At 42.4% G+C, this 19984-nt stretch overlaps 1 protein-coding gene across 3 annotated transcripts in view; it reads right to left on the minus strand.

Annotated features, from left to right (window-relative positions):
- The window catches only part of ANAPC1 (anaphase promoting complex subunit 1), a 314460-nt gene that overhangs the window by 58976 nt on the left and 235500 nt on the right, over window positions 1-19984 (minus strand). For all 3 annotated transcript variants that reach the window (XM_069769209.1, XM_069769210.1, XM_069769211.1), the window contains one exon: window positions 2281-2363. In XM_069769209.1, coding sequence (XP_069625310.1) covers window positions 2281-2363 — 83 coding nt within the window. The remainder of the gene's footprint in view (window positions 1-2280; window positions 2364-19984) is intronic.

The following is a 19984-nucleotide window of genomic DNA, read 5'->3' on the forward strand; positions in this document are numbered from 1 at the left end:
GATCTATAGCTGCTGCTGTTAAAAAAAAATAAATGATTGCATATAAACTGCACACAGATGACAAGTACGGTAATATCAATGTGCAAATTGTGGAGATCCTATAAGGGCTTGGGAGGGATATATATCCATTATGTACAATTTAGGATAACCCACAACAAGAACCCTCACTAACAAGTCCTAAAACTTTACTTTTATTATGAATTAAAAGCGATTAACAAAGTATTAAAAATGATGCACCTGCAGGCTAGCCAGATGGAGAATAACTTAAAACAGTTTTGGCCTCCATCTGATGAATTGGATGCCATAGGAATGTTGAAGTAAACCTTACGCTAAGTGCACCTACATAGTACGGTAAGTAGGTAGCTTAAGGGTATGTTCACACGTTCCAGATTTCCATCCTTTTTTTCAGGACTAAAAACTGCAGCTCTTTGCAGAAAACGCAGGTCCTTTTTTGGTGCTTTTTTGGTGCGTTTTTTGATGCGTTTTTTTATGCAGTTTTCTATGCAGAGTCTGTGTGTTTTCTAGGAAGTTTTTTAGGGTTAAAATGGCTGAAAATACCCTAACCCTACCCCTATTCTAACCTTAGTGGAAAAAAAAAAAAAAAATTCTTAATTTTTTTATTGTCCCTACCTATGGGGGTGACAAAGGGGGGGGGGGGGGGGTGTCATTTACTATTTTTTTTATTTTGATCACTGAGATAGGTTATATCTCAGTGATCAAAATGCACTTTGGAACGAATCTGCCGGCCGGCAGATTCGGCGGGCGCACTGCGCATGCGCCCGCCATTTTGCAAGATGGCGGCGCCCAGGGAGAAGACGGCCGGACGGACACCGGGAGTCCCGGTAAGTATAAGGGGGGGGGGCATCGGAGCACGGGGGGGTGGGCATCGGAGCACGGGGGGTGGCATCGGAGCACGGGGGGGTGGGATCGGGGCAGCCACACTCCGCCCACGCACTTCCGCCCGCTTCCCCGCACTACCTGCTGCAGCGGTTCGGCACCACAAGCCGCAATAAACCCCGCAGATATATTTTTGATCTGCGGGTTTTACTGCGGGTTTGACCTCACAATGGAGGTCTATGGGTGCAGAACCGCTGCGGCTCCGAAAAAAGAAGTGACATGGTACTTCTTTTTTCCCGCAGCTATTCAGCGCGGCTTTTTTTCTGAATTTCAGGATCGTGTGCACAGTGGTTCCTGTTTTCCATAGGGTACATTGTACTGTACCCTGCATGGAAAACAGCTGCGGAACCGCAGCGGCAAAAACGCAGCGGTTCCGCAGAAAAAAACGCACTGTGTGAACATGGCCTAATGAAGCGGTCTAGAGAAAACAAGTTATCTATTCACACAATAGTTGATAAATTGTTGATCGGTAGATATTCGACCACTAGGAAGCAAACTGGCTTGCAGAATGGGGAATTTTTATCCCAGTTACAAAATGGAGTGACAGGTCAGATGCTTGACGGCTGTTCACTTTTATAGGGCTGTCAAAAAAAAATACAAGTGCAGCACTCAGCAGCATCATAATGAATGAATGGAGCTTAAGTCGAGCATGCACACCGCTGCTCCATTCTAACAAGGAGGAAAAAAAGGCCAATTATGCTGAACAGTTCAGGTCGAACTCTTTCCAATCAAGATGTTATCACCTATCCTGTGGATAAATGATAAGGGGTTGTCCACTGAGAAATTGTGTTCAATTTCACTGCAGAGCCATCACAATGGATGAAATATAATAATGTATGTGCAATGTAGGGTAGCTCAGGTCCTGCAGAGAGAGCGGCTCTTTATAACCACTCTCCAGTTTATGCGAATACCCCCGCTCAACCAGAAAAACTAACTTTGGGTAAGTTCTCCAAGGTCTTGCAAAATAAATTCAAAATAATCAAATACTATCTAAAGTCCAAGCAAAACGCTTGCTTTTTTCATCACAACAACTTGGTGTCCCACAGAGAAACAAAAACATATACGAATGTAGGCACTTTTTTTTTGTCTAACTAATACATTCAAAATGGCTCTCCATTATTAAGTTTCTATTCTCCATAGGCTTTCCAGTGTAAAAATAACACTCCCCTATACTTTCACAGCTGACCCGGGTCTCTGTTGAGAGGTTGCAGCCAATTAATAGTCGAGTCACCAGTGCAATCTGTCACAAACCAGGAACAGGTGCGCTAAAAACATGCTGGAGCTAAGGAGACGTTGTTAATAGAATATGATCACTAGAATTTCACTCTCTGTAAAATCACATACTGCTCGGAATGATTACTGCTTTACTCTTCTATCTATTACCTGTTGTTGGTTTTTAAATAAATCATAGCTAATGCCAGAGTAGCTCCGGGGCATGTAACATCCACATTGATTGTGTCTCCTTCCTGCAAATACAGAAAATGTGTTGGTACTTAATGATGACATGACAAGCCTACAACCTGCAGTAACCACCGGTAGACCAAACCACTGCACGACCAGCTCTACCCTCACCCATCCCTTGTAGATTGGGAGCCCTTGCGGGCAGGGTCCTCTCTCCTCCTGTACCAGTGGTGACTTGTATTGATTAAGATTATTGTACTTGATTTTTACTATATATACCCCTCCTCACACGTAAAGCGCCATGGAATAAATGGCGCTAGAATAATAATTAATAATAATAAGCATCAGCATAATTAACATATGTACAAACAGCAGGTACATATCCAAATTTCACAAACAGAAAAAGAGAGATACATATACACACTGTGTGCACAATTATTAGGCAATTTATATTTTTTAAGAATTTATTATAACTGAACAACTACAGTTCTGTTGGTTAATCCAAAGGTTAATAAACCTGAAATAGAAATACCATATATACTCGTGTACAAGCAGAGTTTTTCAGCACATTTTTTTGTGCTGAAAACGCCCTCGGCTTATACACGAGTCATTGTCTCAGAGGGCCGGTGGGTGAGGGGAGTGGCGGGTCACAGAAGCAGGAGCCGGCGGCTGTGGCTAAAGCCTGTACTGCTGTTAAAAGAGAAATGAATATTCATTTCTCTTACAGCGTTCGCAGTGACACCCGCAGCCGCCGGCTTCCAGAAGACAATCCTACTCACCTTCCAGCGTGCCCTCGCAGCATCTTGTTAGTGTCAGCTTCCAGTTGCTCTTCCTGTGCAGAGAGATAAGGTGGCACCGCTCATTAAGGTAATGAATGTATACATATCTCCACTCCCATAGGATTGGAGGGAATATTCATTACATTAATGAGCGATGCCACGTGATCGCTCCGCACAGGAAGAGCAACTGGAAGCCGGAACCAGGTGCTGCGAGGGTATGCTGGAGGGCGAGTAGGAAGTTTTTTTTTTTGTAATAGAAAGCATGCATACAAGGACAGGAGGGGGGAGCCACGCACACCAGGACAGGACAAGGGAGCCACGCATACCAGGACAGTGACATGGGGAGCCACACATACCAGGACAGGACGGGGAAGCCACGCATACTAGGACAGGCTTACCCAGTTTTCCGTGGCAAAACTAGGTGCCACAGCTTATACTCGGGTCGGCTTATGCTCGAGTATATACGGTACTTAAGAAAGTAAAAGTCAGGCTTTGTCCTTCTTACGACAATATCTATGTGTGCAGAATTATCAGGCAACTATGGTATACAGCTATCACAAGAGGTGTGATCAAAGAATGCCACGCTGATCTCACCAGGGTACCATATAAAATATAAATTTTATTAAATAGCATTAAAAACACATGAATCACTACATACAGGTGCAAATCCTCAACAATAAGAGGGACTATATAGCCTGAGTTGAACACCACTATACCAGGCCCCACATATAAATGAGACAGGGAATAATATAGTACTACGGCATCTTACACAGAAAGATTAACCTATGTGATCTATCCTAATGGAGCCCACTAGGGATCTCCATAGTGAGTCCTCTGTCTAATATATAGAGGTCTAGCAATATATAAAGACAATTAGAGATAGGTATATTACCTCAAAATAAACCTGGCGTGTGCTCCTCGGCGTCCCTCTGCCCCGACGCGCGTTTCGCAGTAGCTTCTTCTGGAGGCTCCATTAGGATAGATCACATAGGTTAATCTTTCTGTGTTTTTAATGCTATTTAATAAAATTTATATTTTATATGGTACCCTGGTGAGATCAGCGTGGCATTCTTTGATCACACCTCTTGTGATAGCTGCTTTGTTTATGGTACTAGTTGCCCCATGGATTGGGGGAGCAACATCTTTGTTTACTGTTGAGCAAAAGTTGTGAATAAACTATGGTATACAGCATTATTATGCATCTAAATGAAAAAACATTCCTATCTCAATTGGTTATCATTGTTAAAATGAGATTAACCAAATACCCCAAAATGTACAAAAACACATTTATAACATTTAAAAAAAATACTAGTGATCAATATAGCCTCCCTTCACTTTAATAACAGTGATAAGCCGTTCATCTATGGAGTCAGTCAGGTTTATAATTTAATAAAATGAGAAGATTACAGATGTGCAAAAACAGTGTTTGGATGAATGCTGGTAATGTGAAAAGGATAGCCAGAACAGCTCTCCTTACCTGATCACGATAGAAGGTGGTAACATTCCATCTATGGATGATGACGGGTAGTTCTGTTACCGCACTGCTCTTGTGAGGGATCCTTTGGGCATCCTTTTACAACGATTGTGCTTAGGGAGAATCCTGTTTGTACTTGCAGGGGATCCTGAATTCTAGATCCACGTAATGTTTGTATAATGAACGGTATCAGTAAGGTGCCGGCCAGTGACTCCTATACTGACCTCTGTTATAAAAAAAAAAAAAAAGCTACCGCCTTGCAGGTGTGTGACGTCACTGATGCAGTATGGGCTTTCTCAGGAAAAAGAGTACTTGCTTGTCCAATGCGTTTCTACAGTTGCAACCGCTTTCATCAGGGATTACACCTTCTGCTTGTTGCAGTCTTTACATAGGCAAGTACCTTGTTTCAGGATCTGATCAGTTTTAATAATGCAAATAATTCTCTCTCACTATTGAGACCTGTTGGCTTAAAGTATTTAATGTGAGGATCCATCTATTTTCCACTCTCAACATTGTTTTTGCCAAGTCTCCCCCTCGCCAATGTTTTTCTACTTATTCCACACCCGAAAAGGAACTTCCCATTATATTCCCAATGTATAATGTAATGACACGGGATGCCCTGTGAGCTGTCTAAATATTATGAATGTTCTTTCAGTCTTACTCGCAGTTCACAGTTTGTACTGCCTATGTAGTGTTTCTGGCATGGGCATTTTATACAATATACTACACCTTTAGGGTAAGTTCACACTGGGCGTTTTCCCTGCATTGTTTCTGCAGCAAAACCTGATTTCTTGGCAGAAAAGAATCTGCGGCAAAAACACATGTTTTGAGGCTATCTTGTGTCTATTTGTGCATGCTAATAAAGTTGAGTGTCCTCGGAGAAGAAAAACAACTTCCTGTAGAATCATACCTCTGGATCCTTTGAAAAGCCAATAATTGATGTGCCGTGTACACTGACAGGTTATAATAGAATAGATATATACACACATAGAATACATAGACGTCAGTGGCACACACACATACCTATATATTTTAGAAAGATAGTTAGATAGATAGATGAAAAGCCAGCACTTCATGTTCCGCATACATTATAATCACAGCTTGACAGGTTAGCATAGAATAGAATATATACACATAGAATACATAGATATATACAGGTCAGTGACACACATATATCCATTTATATAATTGCCTTGTAATGTTTTCATTTTCTGTTCCGTCCAGATGTCACCGTATCCCAGAATCCCAAGCGGATGTAGTTCACCGACAACCATATTGGGACACCCAACCGATTGGTATCTCAATATGGAAACTGCTGCTGGTACCAGCCTATTGGGCGGTATCACCAGCGGAACACCGTCGCACCACCAGCGGAAAACCGTTGTGAACACGCCGCTGCCGGGATCTGCCTTTACTGCACCTGCGCGAATTACAGGTAGGTGCAGTGAATCATTCGGCTGATCCCAGAGGCAGATGCGCGACGTTGTCTACAGGCAGAGGCAGCTGGTCACATTAGGGGTTTTCCTACGAATGAAAGTTCATTTTAAAAATTGACTGTCTGACCGTGTACGGAGCATACCACATCTCCTGGGCAGGGGAGGAAGCAAAATATTATACTGACATTACAGCAGGGGATCACAGTGGATTCATTTTGTGAGGTAAAATATTTCACCGATTTTTAAAAATATTTTACCTTACAAAATGTATCCTCTGCGAACTCCTGCTGTAATGTCAGTATTGTGTTTTGCTTTGTCCCCTGGTCAGGAGCTGTGGAATGTTCGGTACACGGTCAGACAGTCAACTTTTAAAATAAACTTTTCGTTCGTAGAAAAAGCCCTTTAATGTGACCGGCTTCCTCTGCCTGTAGACGTCGCGCATCTGCCTCTGGGCTCAGCCGAATGATTCACTGCATCTGACCGTAATTCGCGCAGGTGCAGTAAAGGCAGATCCGAACAGATAATTTTTAAAATGAACTTTTGTTAGTGGGAAAACCCCTTTAAAAATCAAATAACGTTAACATGGCTCCTCATAAGAAGTATGCCAATGACAATGAAAGGAAAGCAGCAAAGGCACAACGTCAAAGACAACAAAGGGAAAATGAGACTCTTGAAGAGCAACAGCATTGCTGGGACAAAAACAATGCATGTAAGAGTTGGCTAAATAGAGCTGTAAGGGGCACAATAAGTGACAAAAAAGAAAGCATTTAGAGAATTAAAGGAAGTAGGTAGTGATGAGGCATTAAATAAATACAAAAAATTAAATAAATTCTGTAAAAAGCAAATAAAGGCAGCTTAGATTGACACAGAGAGACTCATTGCCAGAGAGTAAAAATAATCCCAAAATATTCTTTAATTACATAAATAGTAAGAAACTAAAAAATGATAGTGTTGGCCCCCTTAAAAATAGTCTGGGTTAAATGGTGGATGGAGATGAGGAAAAAGCCAATATGCTAAATAACTTTTTTTCATCAGTATTTACTCAAGAAAATCCCATGGCAGACAAAATGATCAGTGATAGCAAAAATTCCCCAGTAAATGTCACCTGCTTAACCCAGCAGGAAGTGCGGCGGCGTCTAAAAATCACTAAAATTGACAAATCTCCGGCCCCGGATGGGATACACCCCCGAGTACTGCAGGAATTACGTACAGTCATTGATAGACCATTATTTTTAATCTTTAAAGACTCCATAATAACAGGGTCTGTACCACAGGACTGGCGTATAGCAAATGTGGTGCCAATATTCAAAAAGGGGACAAAAACTGAACTCGGAAATTATAGGCCAGTAAGCTTAACCTCTACTGTGGGTAAAATCCTGGAGGGCATTCTAAGGGATGCTATACTGGAGTATCTGAAGAGAAATAACCTCATGACCCAGTATCAGCACGGGTTTACTAGGGACCGTTCCTGTCAGACTAATCTGATCAGCTTCTATGAAGAGGTAAGTTTCGGACTGGACTAAGGGAACCCAGTGGACGTAGTGTATATGGACTTTTCAAAAGCTATTGATACGGTGCCACACAAAAGGTTGATACATAAAATGAGAATAATGGGGATAGAGGAAAATATGTGTAAGTGGGTTAAGAGCTGGCTCAGGTATAGGAAACAAAGGGTGGTTATTAATGGAGCACACTCGGACTGGGTCGCGGTTAGCAGTGGGGTACCACAGGGGTCAGTATTGGGCCCTCTTCTTTTTAACATATTTATTAACCCCTTTACCCCCAAGGGTGGTTTGCATGTTATGGACCGGGCCAATTTTTACAATTCTGACCACTGTCCCTTTATGAGGTTATAACTCTGGAACGCTTCAACGGATCCTGGTGATTCTGACATTGTTTTCTCGTGACATATTGTACTTCATGATAGTGGTAAAATTTCTTTGATATTACGTGCGTTTATTCGTGAAAAAAACGGAAATATGGCGAAAATTTTGAAAATTTTGCAATTTTCCAACTTTGAATTTTTATGCAATTAAATCACAGAGATATGTCACACAAAATACTTAATAAGTAACATTTCCCACATGTCTACTTTACATCAGCACAATTTTGGAACCAAAATTTTTTTTTGTTAGGGAGTTACAAGGGTTAAAAGTTGACCAGCAATTTCTCATTTTTACAACACCATTTTATTTTAGGGACCACATCTCATTTGAAGTCATTTTGAGGGGTCTATATGATAGAAAATACCCAAGTGTGACACCATTCTAAAAACTGCACCCCTCAAGGTTCTCAAAACCACATTCAGGAAGTTTATTAACCCTTCAGGTGTTTCACAGGAATTTTTGGAATGTTTAAATAAAAATTAACATTTAACTTTTTTTCACAAAAAATTTACTTCAGCTCCAATTTGTTTTATTTTACCAAGGGTTACAGGAGAAAATGGACCCCAAACCTTGTTGTACAATTTGTCCTGAGTACGCCAATACCCCATAAGTGGAGGTAAACCACTGTTTGGGCGCATGACAGATCTTGGAAGCGAAGGAGCGCCATTTGACTTTTTAATGCAAAATTGACTAGAATTGAGATGGGACGCCATGTTGCGTTTGGAGAGCCCCTGATGTGCCTAAACATTGAAACCCCCCCCACAAGTGACACCATTTTGGAAAGTAGACCCCCTAAGGAACATATCTAGAGGTGTGGTGAGCACTTTGACCCACCAAGTGCTTCACAGAAGCTTATAATGCAGAACCGTAAAAATAAAAAAATCATTTTTTTTTCACAAAAATTATCTTTTCGCCCCCAATTTTTTATTTTCCCAATGGTAAGAGAAGAAATTGGAACCAAAAAGTTGTTGCACAATTTGTCCTGAGTGCGCTGATGCCCCATATGTGGGGGGGATCCACAGTTTGGGCGCATGGGAGGGCTCGGAAGGGAAGGAGCGCCATTTGGAATGCAGACTTAGATGGAATGGTCTGCAGGCGTCACATTGTGTTTGCAGAGCCCCTAATGTACCTAAACAGTAGAAACCCCCCACAAGTGACCCCATATTGGAAACTAGACCCCCCCACGAACTTATCTAGATGTGTTGTGAGAACTTTGAGCCCCCAAGTGTTTCACTACAGTTTATAACGCCGAGCCGTGAAAATAAAAAATCTTTTTTTTTCCCACAAAAATTATTTTTTACCCCCAGTTTTGTATTTTCCCAAGGGTAACAGGAGAAATTGGACCCCAAAAGTTGTTGTCCAATTTGTCCTGAGTACGCTGATACCCCATATGTTGGGGTAAACTCCTGTTTGGACACACGGGAGAGCTCGGAAGGGAAGGAGCACTGTTTTACTTTTTCAACGCAGAATTGGCTGGAATTGAGATCGGACGCCATGTCGCGATTGGAGAGCCCCTGATGTGTCTAAACAGTGGAAACCCCCAAATTATAACTGAAACCCTAATCCAAACACACCCCTAACCCTAATTCCAACGGTAACCCTAACCACACCTCTAACCCAGACACACCCCTAACCCTAATCCCAACCCTATTCCCAACCGCAAATGTAATCCAAACCCTAACTTTAGCCCCAGCCCTAACTGTAGCCTTAGCCCTAACCCTAGCCTTAACCCTAGCCCTAACCCTAGCCCTAACCCTAATGGGAAAATGGAAATAAATACATTTTTTTAATTTTTCCCTAACTAAGGGGGTGATGAAGGGGGGTTTGATTTACTTTTATAGCGGGTTTTTTAGCGGATTTTTATGATTGGCAGCCGTCACACACTGAAAGACGCTTTTTATTGCAAAAAAAATATTTTTTGCGTTACCACATTTTGAGAGCTATAATTTTTCCATATTTTGGTCCACAGAATCATGTGAGGTCTTGTTTTTTGCGGGACGAGTTGACGTTTTTATTGGTAACATTTTCGGGCACGTGACATTTTTTGATCGCTTTTTATTCCGATTTTTGTGAGGCAGAATTACCAAAAACCAGCTATTCATGAATTTCTTTTGGGGGAGGCGTTAATACCGTTCCGCGTTTGGTAAAATTGATAAAGCAGTTTTATTCTTCGGGTCAGTACGATTACAGCGACACCTCATTTATATCATTTTTTTTAATGTTTTGGCGCTTTTATACGATAAAAACTTTTATAGAAAAAATAATTATTTTTGCATCGCTTTATTCTGAGGACTATAACTTTTTTATTTTTTTGCTGATGTTGCTGTATGGCGGCTTGTTTTTTGCGGGACAAGATGACGCTTTCAGCGGTACCATGGTTATTTATTTCTGTCTTTTTGATCGCGTGTTATTCCACTTTTTGTTCCGCGGTATGATAATAAAGCATTGTTTTTTTTCTCTTTTTTTTTTTTTTTCTTACGGTGTTTACTGAAGGGGTTAACTAGTGGGACAGTTTTATAGGTCGGGTCGTTACGGACGCGGCGATACTAAATATGTGTATTTTTATTGTTTTTTTTTTTTTATTTAGATAAAGAAATGTATTTATGGGAATAATTTTTTTTATTTTTTTTTTTATTTTACACACTTGTAAAAAAAATTTTTAACGTTTTTACTTTGTCCCAGGGGGGGACAATACAGATCGGTGATCTGCCAGATCACCGATCTGTCTGAGAGCAGTGCAGCGTTACCAAGTGCCTGCTCTGAGCAGGCACTTGGTAAGCCACCTCCCTCCCTGCAGGACCCGGATCCGCGGCCATCTTGGATCCGGGACTTTCTGCAGGGAGGGAGGTAGGAGACCCCCGGAGCAACGCGATCACATCGCGTTGCTGCGGGGGTCTCAGGGAAGCCCGCAGGGAGCCCCCTCCCTGCACTGCCGGCACATCGCGATCATGTTTGATCGCGGTGTGCCGGGGGTTAATGTGCCGGGGGCGGTCCGTGACCGCTCCTGGCACATAGTGCCGGATGTCAGCTGCGATAAGCAGCTGACACCCGGCCGCGCTCACCCCGTGAGCGCGGCCGATCGCCTATGACGTACTATTCCGTCCGTGGGAAGTAAAGCCCACCCCACATGGACGGAATATGGACGGAATAGTACGTCTAATGGCAGAAAGGGGTTAATGACCTTGTAGGGGGCATAGAGTAGAATTTCAATATTTGCAGATGACACTAAACTCTGCAGGGTAATCAATACAGAAGGGGACAATTTTATATTACAGGATGATTTATGTAAACTAGAAGCTTGGGCTGACAAATGGCAAATGAGCTTTAATGGGGATAAATGCAAGGTCATGCACTTGGGTAGAAGTAATAAGAAGTATAACTATGTGCTTAATTCTAAAACTCTGGGCAAAACCGTCAATGAAAAAGACCTGGGAGTATGGGTGGATGACAAACTCACATTTAGTGGCCAGTCTCAGGCAGCTGCTACAAAGACAAATAAAATAATGGGATGCATTAAAAGAGGCATAGATGCACATGAGGAGAACATAATTTTACCTCTATACAAGTCACTAGTTCGACCACACTTAGAATACTGTGTACAGTTCTGGTCTCCGGTGTATAAGAAAGACATAGCTGAACTAGAGCGGGTGCAGAGAAGAGCGACCAAGGTTATTAGGGGACTGGGGGCTTTGCAATACCAAGATAGGTTATTACACTTGGGGCTATTTAGTTTGGAAAAACAAAGGCTAAGGGGTGATCTTATTTTAATGTATAAGTATATGAGGGGACAGTACAAAGACATTTCTGATGATCTTTTTAATCATAGACCTGAGACAGGGACAAGGGGGCATCCTCTACGTCTGGAGGAAAGAAGGTTTAAGCATAATAACAGACGCGGGTTCTTTACTGTAAGAGCAGTGAGACTATGGAACTCTCTGCCGTATGATGTTGCAATGAGTGATTCATTACTAAAATTTAAGAGGGGACTAAATGCCTTTCTTGAAAAGTATAATGTTACAGTGTTATATATATTAGATTCCTTGATGGGGCGTTGATCCAGGGAACTAGTCTGATTGCCGTATGTGGAGTCGGGAAAGAATTTTTTTCCTCAATGTGGAGCTTACTTTTTGCCACATGGATTTTTTTGCCTTCCTCAGGATCAATATGTTAGGGCATGTTAGGTTAGGCTATGGGTTAAACTAGATGGATTTAAAGTCCTCCTTCAACCTTAACTATGTTACTATGAATATATATATATATATATATATATATATATATATATATATATATATACACAGTGGGGCAAAAAAGTATTTAGTCAGTCAGCAATAGTGCAAGTTCCACCACTTAAAAAGATGAGAGGCGTCTGTAATTTACATCATAGGTAGACCTCAACTATGGGAGACAAACTGAGAAAAAAAAATCCAGAAAATCACATTGTCTGTTTTTTTAACATTTTATTTGCATATTATGGTGGAAAATAAGTATTTGGTCAGAAACAAAATTTCATCTCCATACTTTGTAATATATCCTTTGTTGGCAATGACAGAGGTCAAACGTTTTCTGTAAGTCTTCACAAGGTTGCCACACACTGTTGTTGGTATGTTGGCCCATTCCTCCATGCAGATCTCCTCTAGAGCAGTGATGTTTTTGGCTTTTCGCTTGGCAACACGGACTTTCAACTCCCTCCAAAGGTTTTCTATAGGGTTGAGATCTGGAGACTGGCTAGGCCACTCCAGGACCTTGAAATGCTTCTTACGAAGCCACTGCTTCGTTGCCCTGGCGGTGTGCTTTGGATCATTGTCATGTTGAAAGACCCAGCCACGTTTCATCTTCAATGCCCTTGCTGATGGAAGGAGGTTTGCACTCAAAATCTCACGATACATGGCCCCATTCATTCTTTCATGTACCCGGATCAGTCGTCCTGGCCCCTTTGCAGAGAAACAGCCCCAAAGCATGATGTTTCCACCACCATGCTTTACAGTAGGTATGGTGTTTGATGGATGCAACTCAGTATTCTTTTTCCTCCAAACACGACAAGTTGTGTTTCTACCAAACAGTTCCAGTTTGGTTTCATCAGACCATAGGACATTCTCCCAAAACTCCTCTGGATCATCCAAATGCTCTCTAGCAAACTTCAGACGGGCCCGGACATGTACTGGCTTAAGCAGTGGGACACGTCTGGCACTGCAGGATCTGAGTCCATGGTGGCGTAGTGTGTTACTTATGGTAGGCCTTGTTACATTGGTCCCAGCTCTCTGTAGTTCATTCACTAGGTCCACCCGCGTGGTTCTGGGATTTTTGCTCACCGTTCTTGTGATCATTCTGACCCCACGGGGTGGGATTTTGCGTGGAGCCCCAGATCGAGGGAGATTATCAGTGGTCTTGTATGTCTTCCATTTTATAATTATTGCTCCCACTGTTGATTTCTTCACTCCAAGCTGGTTGGCTATTGCAGATTCAGTCTTCCCAGCCTGGTGCAGGGCTACAATTTTGTTTCTGGTGTCCTTTGACAGCTCTTTGGTCTTCACCACAGTGGAGTTTGGAGTCAGACTGTTTGAGGGTGTGCACAGGTGTCTTTTTATACTGATAACAAGTTTAAACAGGTGCCATTACTACAGGTAATGAGTGGAGGAAAGAGGAGACTCTTAAAGAAGAAGTTACAGGTCTGTGAGAGCCAGAAATCTTGATTGTTTGTTTCTGACCAAATACTTATTTTCCACCATAATATGCAAAAAAAATGATAAAAAAACAGACAATGTGATTTTCTGGATTTTTTTTTCTCAGTTTGTCTCCCATAGTTGAGGTCTACCTATGATGTAAATTACAGATGCCTCTCATCTTTTTAAGTGGTGGAACTTGCACTATTGCTGACTGACTAAATACTTTTTTGCCCCACTGTATATATATATATATATATATATATATATATATATATATATATATATATATATATATATATATATATATATATATATTTATTATATGGATACCTGTATACACTGCTCAAAAAAATAAGGGGAACACTAAAATCCCACATCCTAAATATCACTGAATGAAATGTTCCAGTTGTAAATCTTTATTCATTACATAGTGGAATGTGTTGAGAACAATAAAACCTAAAAATGATCAACGTACATCACAGCTAATTTCCCACGGATGTCTGGTAGTTGGAATGATGCTCAAAATCAAAGTGGAAAATGGAGTTACAGGCTTATCCAACTTCAGTGGAAATGCCTCAAGACAAGGAAATGATGCTCAGTAGTGTGTGTGGCCTCCACATGCCTGTTTGACCTCCCTACAATGCCTGTGCATGCTCCTGATGAGGCGGCGGATGGTCTCCTGAGTGATCTCCTCCTAGACCTGGACTATAGCATCCGACAACTCCTGAACAGTCTGTAGTGCAACGTGACGTTGGTGGATGGTGCGAGATATGATGTCCCAGATGTGTTCTATCGGATTCAGGACTGGGGAACAGGCGGGCCAGTCCATAGCTTCAATGCCTTCATCTTGTAATGTAGGACGGGCAGCACGGTGGCGCAGTGGTTAGCACTACAGCCTTGCAGCGCTGGAGTCCTGGGTTCAAACCCCACCAAGGACAACATCTGCAAAGAGTTTGTATGTTCTCTCCGTGTTTGCGTGGGTTTCCTCCGGGTACTCCGGTTTCCATTCCAAAGATATACAGATAGGGAATTTAGATTGTGAGCCCCATCGGGGACAGCGATGATAATGTGTGCAAACTGTAAAGCGCTGCAGAATAGGTTAACGCTATATTAAAAATAAAGATTATTATTATAGGAAGTGCTGGCACGATCCAGCCACATGACGTCTGGCATTGTCTAGCATTAGGAGGAAGCCAGGGCCAACCGCACCAGCATATGGTCTCACAAAGGGTCTGAGGATCTCATCTCTGTACCTAATGACAGTGAGGCTACGTGGAGGGCTGTGCAGACCTCCAAAGAAATGCCACCCCACACCATTACTGATCCACTGCCAAACCGGTCATGCTGAAGGATGTTACAGGCAGATCACTCTCCATGGCGTCTCCAGACTCTGTCCTGTCTGTCACATGTGCTCAGTGTGAACCTGCTTTCATCTGTGAAGAGCGCCAGTGGTGAATTTGCCAATCCTGGTGTTCTGTGGCAAATTCCAATCGTCCTGCACAGTGTGGGGCTGTGAGCATAACCCCCATCTGTTGACATCGGGCACTCAGACCATCCTCATGGAGTTGGTTTCTAACCATTTGTTCAGACACATGCACATTTGTTGACTGCTGGAGGTCATTTTGCAGGGCTGTGGCAGTGCTCCCCCTGTTCCTCCTTGCGCAAAGGCTGAGGTAGCGGTCCTGCTGTTGAGTTTTTGCTCTCCAAGGGTCCCCTCCACATCTCTTGGTGTAGTGGCCTGTCTCCTGGTAGCACCTCCAGCCTCTGGACACTACGCTGACAGACACAGCTGTGAAGAGCAGAACAAAAATGATTACCTCAATGAACAAAAATAAAAAAAAAGAATTTGTGATAAACATTGACCTGTCCATTCAAGGACATTTTAGCTATAGTATGAAATCCTGTTTTTCTTGTCTGTGGAATTGCCTTTGTACTGTTTGTTGTGAAACTGCCGCCCACGAAACTGTTTTCTTTTCTTTCTTTCCTGTTTTGTCTCTTTGTTTAAACATGCAAAACTTGTATAACCACTAAACCTACTAAAACAACTATATAAAGAAGGGATAGGACCTTGAAGGCAGGCGTGCTTCAGAGACTTCCCAGTGATACACTATACAAGACGTGTCTTGTGTATTATTTCTGGTGATTCCCCACTTCCAAAGGCTGCTCCGACTGAGTGTGATCCCGACATTTCCTGGCGCCTGAACAGGGACCCGAGGTCTGTGTATTCCTTCAAGAACACCGGCAGAATACGAACGAAAAGAGAATCTGGGATAATGGACGGCAGATGAACAAAAACCTGGCCAGGTAAGAAACACTGTTAGATCTCTTATATCTGCCCTGCACTGTCCGTAAGATTTTCTGTGTCGTGTTCTTTAGCGGGTAGTTCTAGTAGAGGAGGATACCTATAGCTCGGGTTCTTGAACTATTTAGGAATTGATCACCTCACGGAGTACGGCATTGAATGAGAGTGAATGTGAATAGAAGGTGTGTGGAAGTTGGGAATAGCCCTATAAGCCGCCCAGGGGGTTGAAACAGAAGAAGTGACTGTCCCACTGGGCAACGTGGTTGCGTCCTTTCGGGGAGACCTCCGCGCCTATGTTCAATCTCTGATCCTGTCTTTGACAAAAACCTGGTGACGGATAAGTGTATGATAGTATGAGCCCAGGACAGATAAATTAGCCTGGGACAAGAATACGTTGTATGTGATAGTATAAGCCCAGGACAGATAAATTAGCCTGGGACAAGATACGTTGTATGTTCTTTTTCTTTTTCTGTCTGGTTGCATTTGTGTTGTTTGCTATAGGTGTAGGAATCAGGATTTTCTTACATCAACACAGTTTAAACATCCTAGCTCCTTAGGAAGAAGGTAACGAGGTATTCTCATACCCAAACGCCACCTAGGGCAAGAAAAAGACAACCTAGCTCCTTAGGAAGAAGGTAACGAGGTATTCTCATACCCAAACGCCACCTAGGGCAAGAAAGCTCAGGATAAGAAAATGGGGAATAAGCAAACAAAGTCGGAACCAGAAGAATTAGATATCTATATTATCATAAAGGAGAGAAGTGGTGAAGATGCCACTAAGGGGCTGAAAAAGATTTTTAGTAAGTTTGGAGTTACTAGGGCAGAAGCTTTTAGTAGAAAACTATGGGAAGGAATTCAGGAAAGGAAAAAAGGCATAATCAGAGACAAGAAATGGATAGATCAGATCCAAGCATTGATTGATGTCTCTAGGGTAGCAGAAAATGAGGGATGGACATATAATCAACAGAGTAAAAAGTGGTGTATTAGACCCACAGGCTGTGGAGAAAAACAAAATGTGGAATCTAAAAATACCCCACCCCCATACCTTAACCCACATGCCCCATCTTTTCTCCAAACACCACCTCAAAGTTTAGCCGGACCAGGAGGATGGGTATGTCCGCACTGTGGACAACAAAATCCAGACTGGAGAAATGATTGCCTAGCCTGTGGTACACCTAGACATGGCGCTGTACTTGCCCCTGTTAGGGTAGTACCAAGACCCTTTAGGGAACCTGGTGCTGACGGAGTAATGGGAACTAGATATCACCAAACTCGACAATATTTCCCTTGGTCCCCCGCTGAAGGCATGTCTCTCTTGCATAACGCACCAGATCCCACCCAGTGTCCAGTTAGATTTGCACAATATATACAGCAAATTATGCAGACTCACGCTGGAGTTTGGGCAGATGGAGAAGAATTATGTAGAATGAAAATGACTCCTGGACTCTTCCAGGAGCTATTAGCAAATCTACAGGTACATAGGCCCCAAGCAGGAGATGGTGCCTTACAAACGATAGAATCAGGTACACAATTTGTAGATCACTTAATGGTTTTCATGAGGGAGAGTCAGAGGCAGAGAGGAACAACGGGAGTGGTGGCTCAGAAATCTGGACAATCAGTAGACGAATATTATCTAAGTGTAGAAAATAATTTCAGAGATGAAGGCATGGATCTAACCGCTCCAGGAATGATGAGGTTAGTTACAAAAACCTTTATAGATGGATTGTCTCCAAAAGTGAAGGAAAAGCTTAAGGCCGCAACCCCTGATTGGAGAACCTTGGAAGACCCACACCTGGCTAGACAGAAAGCTGTAGGGATAGAAATGGACTTAAGAGAAAATTCTAAGCCAGTAAGAATTGCACAGGCTAATACTGGCTCTGCTAATCAAAAGTTTACTTGTCATTACTGTAAGAAGCCAGGACATTTCCAAAGGGAATGTAGGAAGAGAAAAGCAGATATAGATTCAGGAACCTTTGTACCCAAAAATAGGATAAATAACCCAGTGCCTGATCAAACAGACAGCTCAGAATGACTGAAAGTTATGCAGGTCTCTCTTCCTTCTAGAAGACCAATAATACAAGTTGAAGTTGAGGGTAAAATGTACCTTTTCTGATAGATACGGGAGCAACATCCTCCATTTTAAATCAGGACTTTTTACCATATCCTGACAATATATCCTCAAAGGTTACATATGCAGAAGGGTATGATGGTAAAATTCAGGCGTTGCCCTTTACAAAACCTTTAAATGTGAGCTTTGGCCCTAAAACTTTTGTATCCAAATTTTTATTTGCTAAAGGTGCACCTACCTGCTTGTTGGGTACTGATGTCTTAAGTAAAATGCATGCAAACATCCATTTTAGAGAAGATGGCACAGTTATGCTGACCATCCCTGAAGATGCAGAAACTCTGGAACCATATGTTAGAATACAGGCAATGGAGGATTTTCCCGAAATTTACACTCAACAAGCAAAAATTGACTTGTCTCGGGTTCCTGACAGCCTATGGGCAAAAGGAGACACTGATGTAGGATTTTTATCAGTAGCTCCTATACTGTTAGAAACTGCCCCGGGAACCATATTACCTCAGCTTAGGCAATACCCCATCAGCGCCCAGCAAGAACAGGCGATTTCTCAACAAATTCAGGATTATGTGTTACAAGGTGTTTTGGTAGAAATCAGGTCACCCGCCAATACACCCTTATATCCTGTTAAAAAGAAAGTGTCCTCCAAAGAAACTATGGTGAAATATCGCATGGTGCACGACTTACGGGAAATCAATAAGGTTTTGGCACCGGTCACCCCTGTGGTACCGAATCCTCATACCTTACTGTCTCAAATTCCCAGCACTGCTGCATATTTTACGGTAATTGACTTATCAAACGCATTTTTTTCTGTGCCACTACATAAGAACTGTTGGCATTTGTTTGCCTTTACATTCAAGGGTAAACAATTAGCATGGACAAGATTGCCACAAGGTATGGTACACTCACCAACTTTGTACTCTGAAGCAATGCAGACCGTGCTAAAAAATTTCATCCCAGAACCAGGAGTAGTCATTCTACAGTATGTAGATGACTTACTTATTTGTTGCCCTGATGAGCAGACGGCAGTTACCTCAACTGTTAATTTCTTAATTTTCCTAGCGCAAGAAGGCTGCTCCGACTGAGTGTGATCCCGACATTTCCTGGCGCCCGAACAGGCTGTAAAGTAAATAGACAGAAACTCCAGGCTTGTCAACAAACAGTCGTGTTTTTAGGTCACTGCATATCACAGGGCATCAGACACCTCACACCTCAACGTACGGAAGCCATACGTAACATGCTTGAACCCAGGAATCACAAACAGCTGCGTGCTTTCCTAGGTATTGTTTCACACTGTAGACAGTGGATCATACATGCAAGTCAACTCATGCAGCCTTTATATGACTGTATTGCCAACACACCATATTCACTCAGTGAAGAGGCTAAACAGTCATTTTCCTCTTTGAAAACAGCACTGGTATCAGCTCCGGCTTTGGGACTCCCAGACTACACTAAACCTTTTCAATTGATGGCAGCTGAGATATCCTCACATGCTACAGGGGTGCTCACACAAAAACATGGAAACAAACAGAGACCTGTGGCATACATATCAGCTCATCTGGACCCTGTAGCTAGAGCCGCACCTTCTTGTGTAAGAGTAGTAGCCGCAATTTCACTGTTATTAGATAAAGCTTCTGAGATTGTTCTTGATCACCCACTTCTAGTTCAGACCACTCATGATGTACATGGCATTCTTAACCAGGTCCAACCTAAACATATTTCAATGGCCAGACACCTCCGTCTCCAATGTTCCCTACTACTGCCGCCCAACATTTCCTTTGCCAGGATTCAGACTCTTAATCTCGCGTCTTTGCTCCCTTTAGAGTCTGAGGGGGGTACCATACCTGAGGAAACTGCAACTGCACTCTCCAACTCCTTTGACCCATCAAAGTCAATGCATGATTGTGTACAATTAATGGAACAAGAGACTCAGGGCTTATGTAATGTACGTGACAAGCCACTCTGTAATGCTACATTTGAACTTTTCATAGATGGCAGTAGATATGCAGATATGAATGGACAATTTCATACAGGTTATGCGGTAGTAACTCAGCATGAAGTGCTGA

The sequence above is a fragment of the Ranitomeya imitator genome, chromosome 5 (assembly GCF_032444005.1).
Source record: "Ranitomeya imitator isolate aRanImi1 chromosome 5, aRanImi1.pri, whole genome shotgun sequence".
NCBI lineage: Eukaryota > Metazoa > Chordata > Amphibia > Anura > Dendrobatidae > Ranitomeya > Ranitomeya imitator.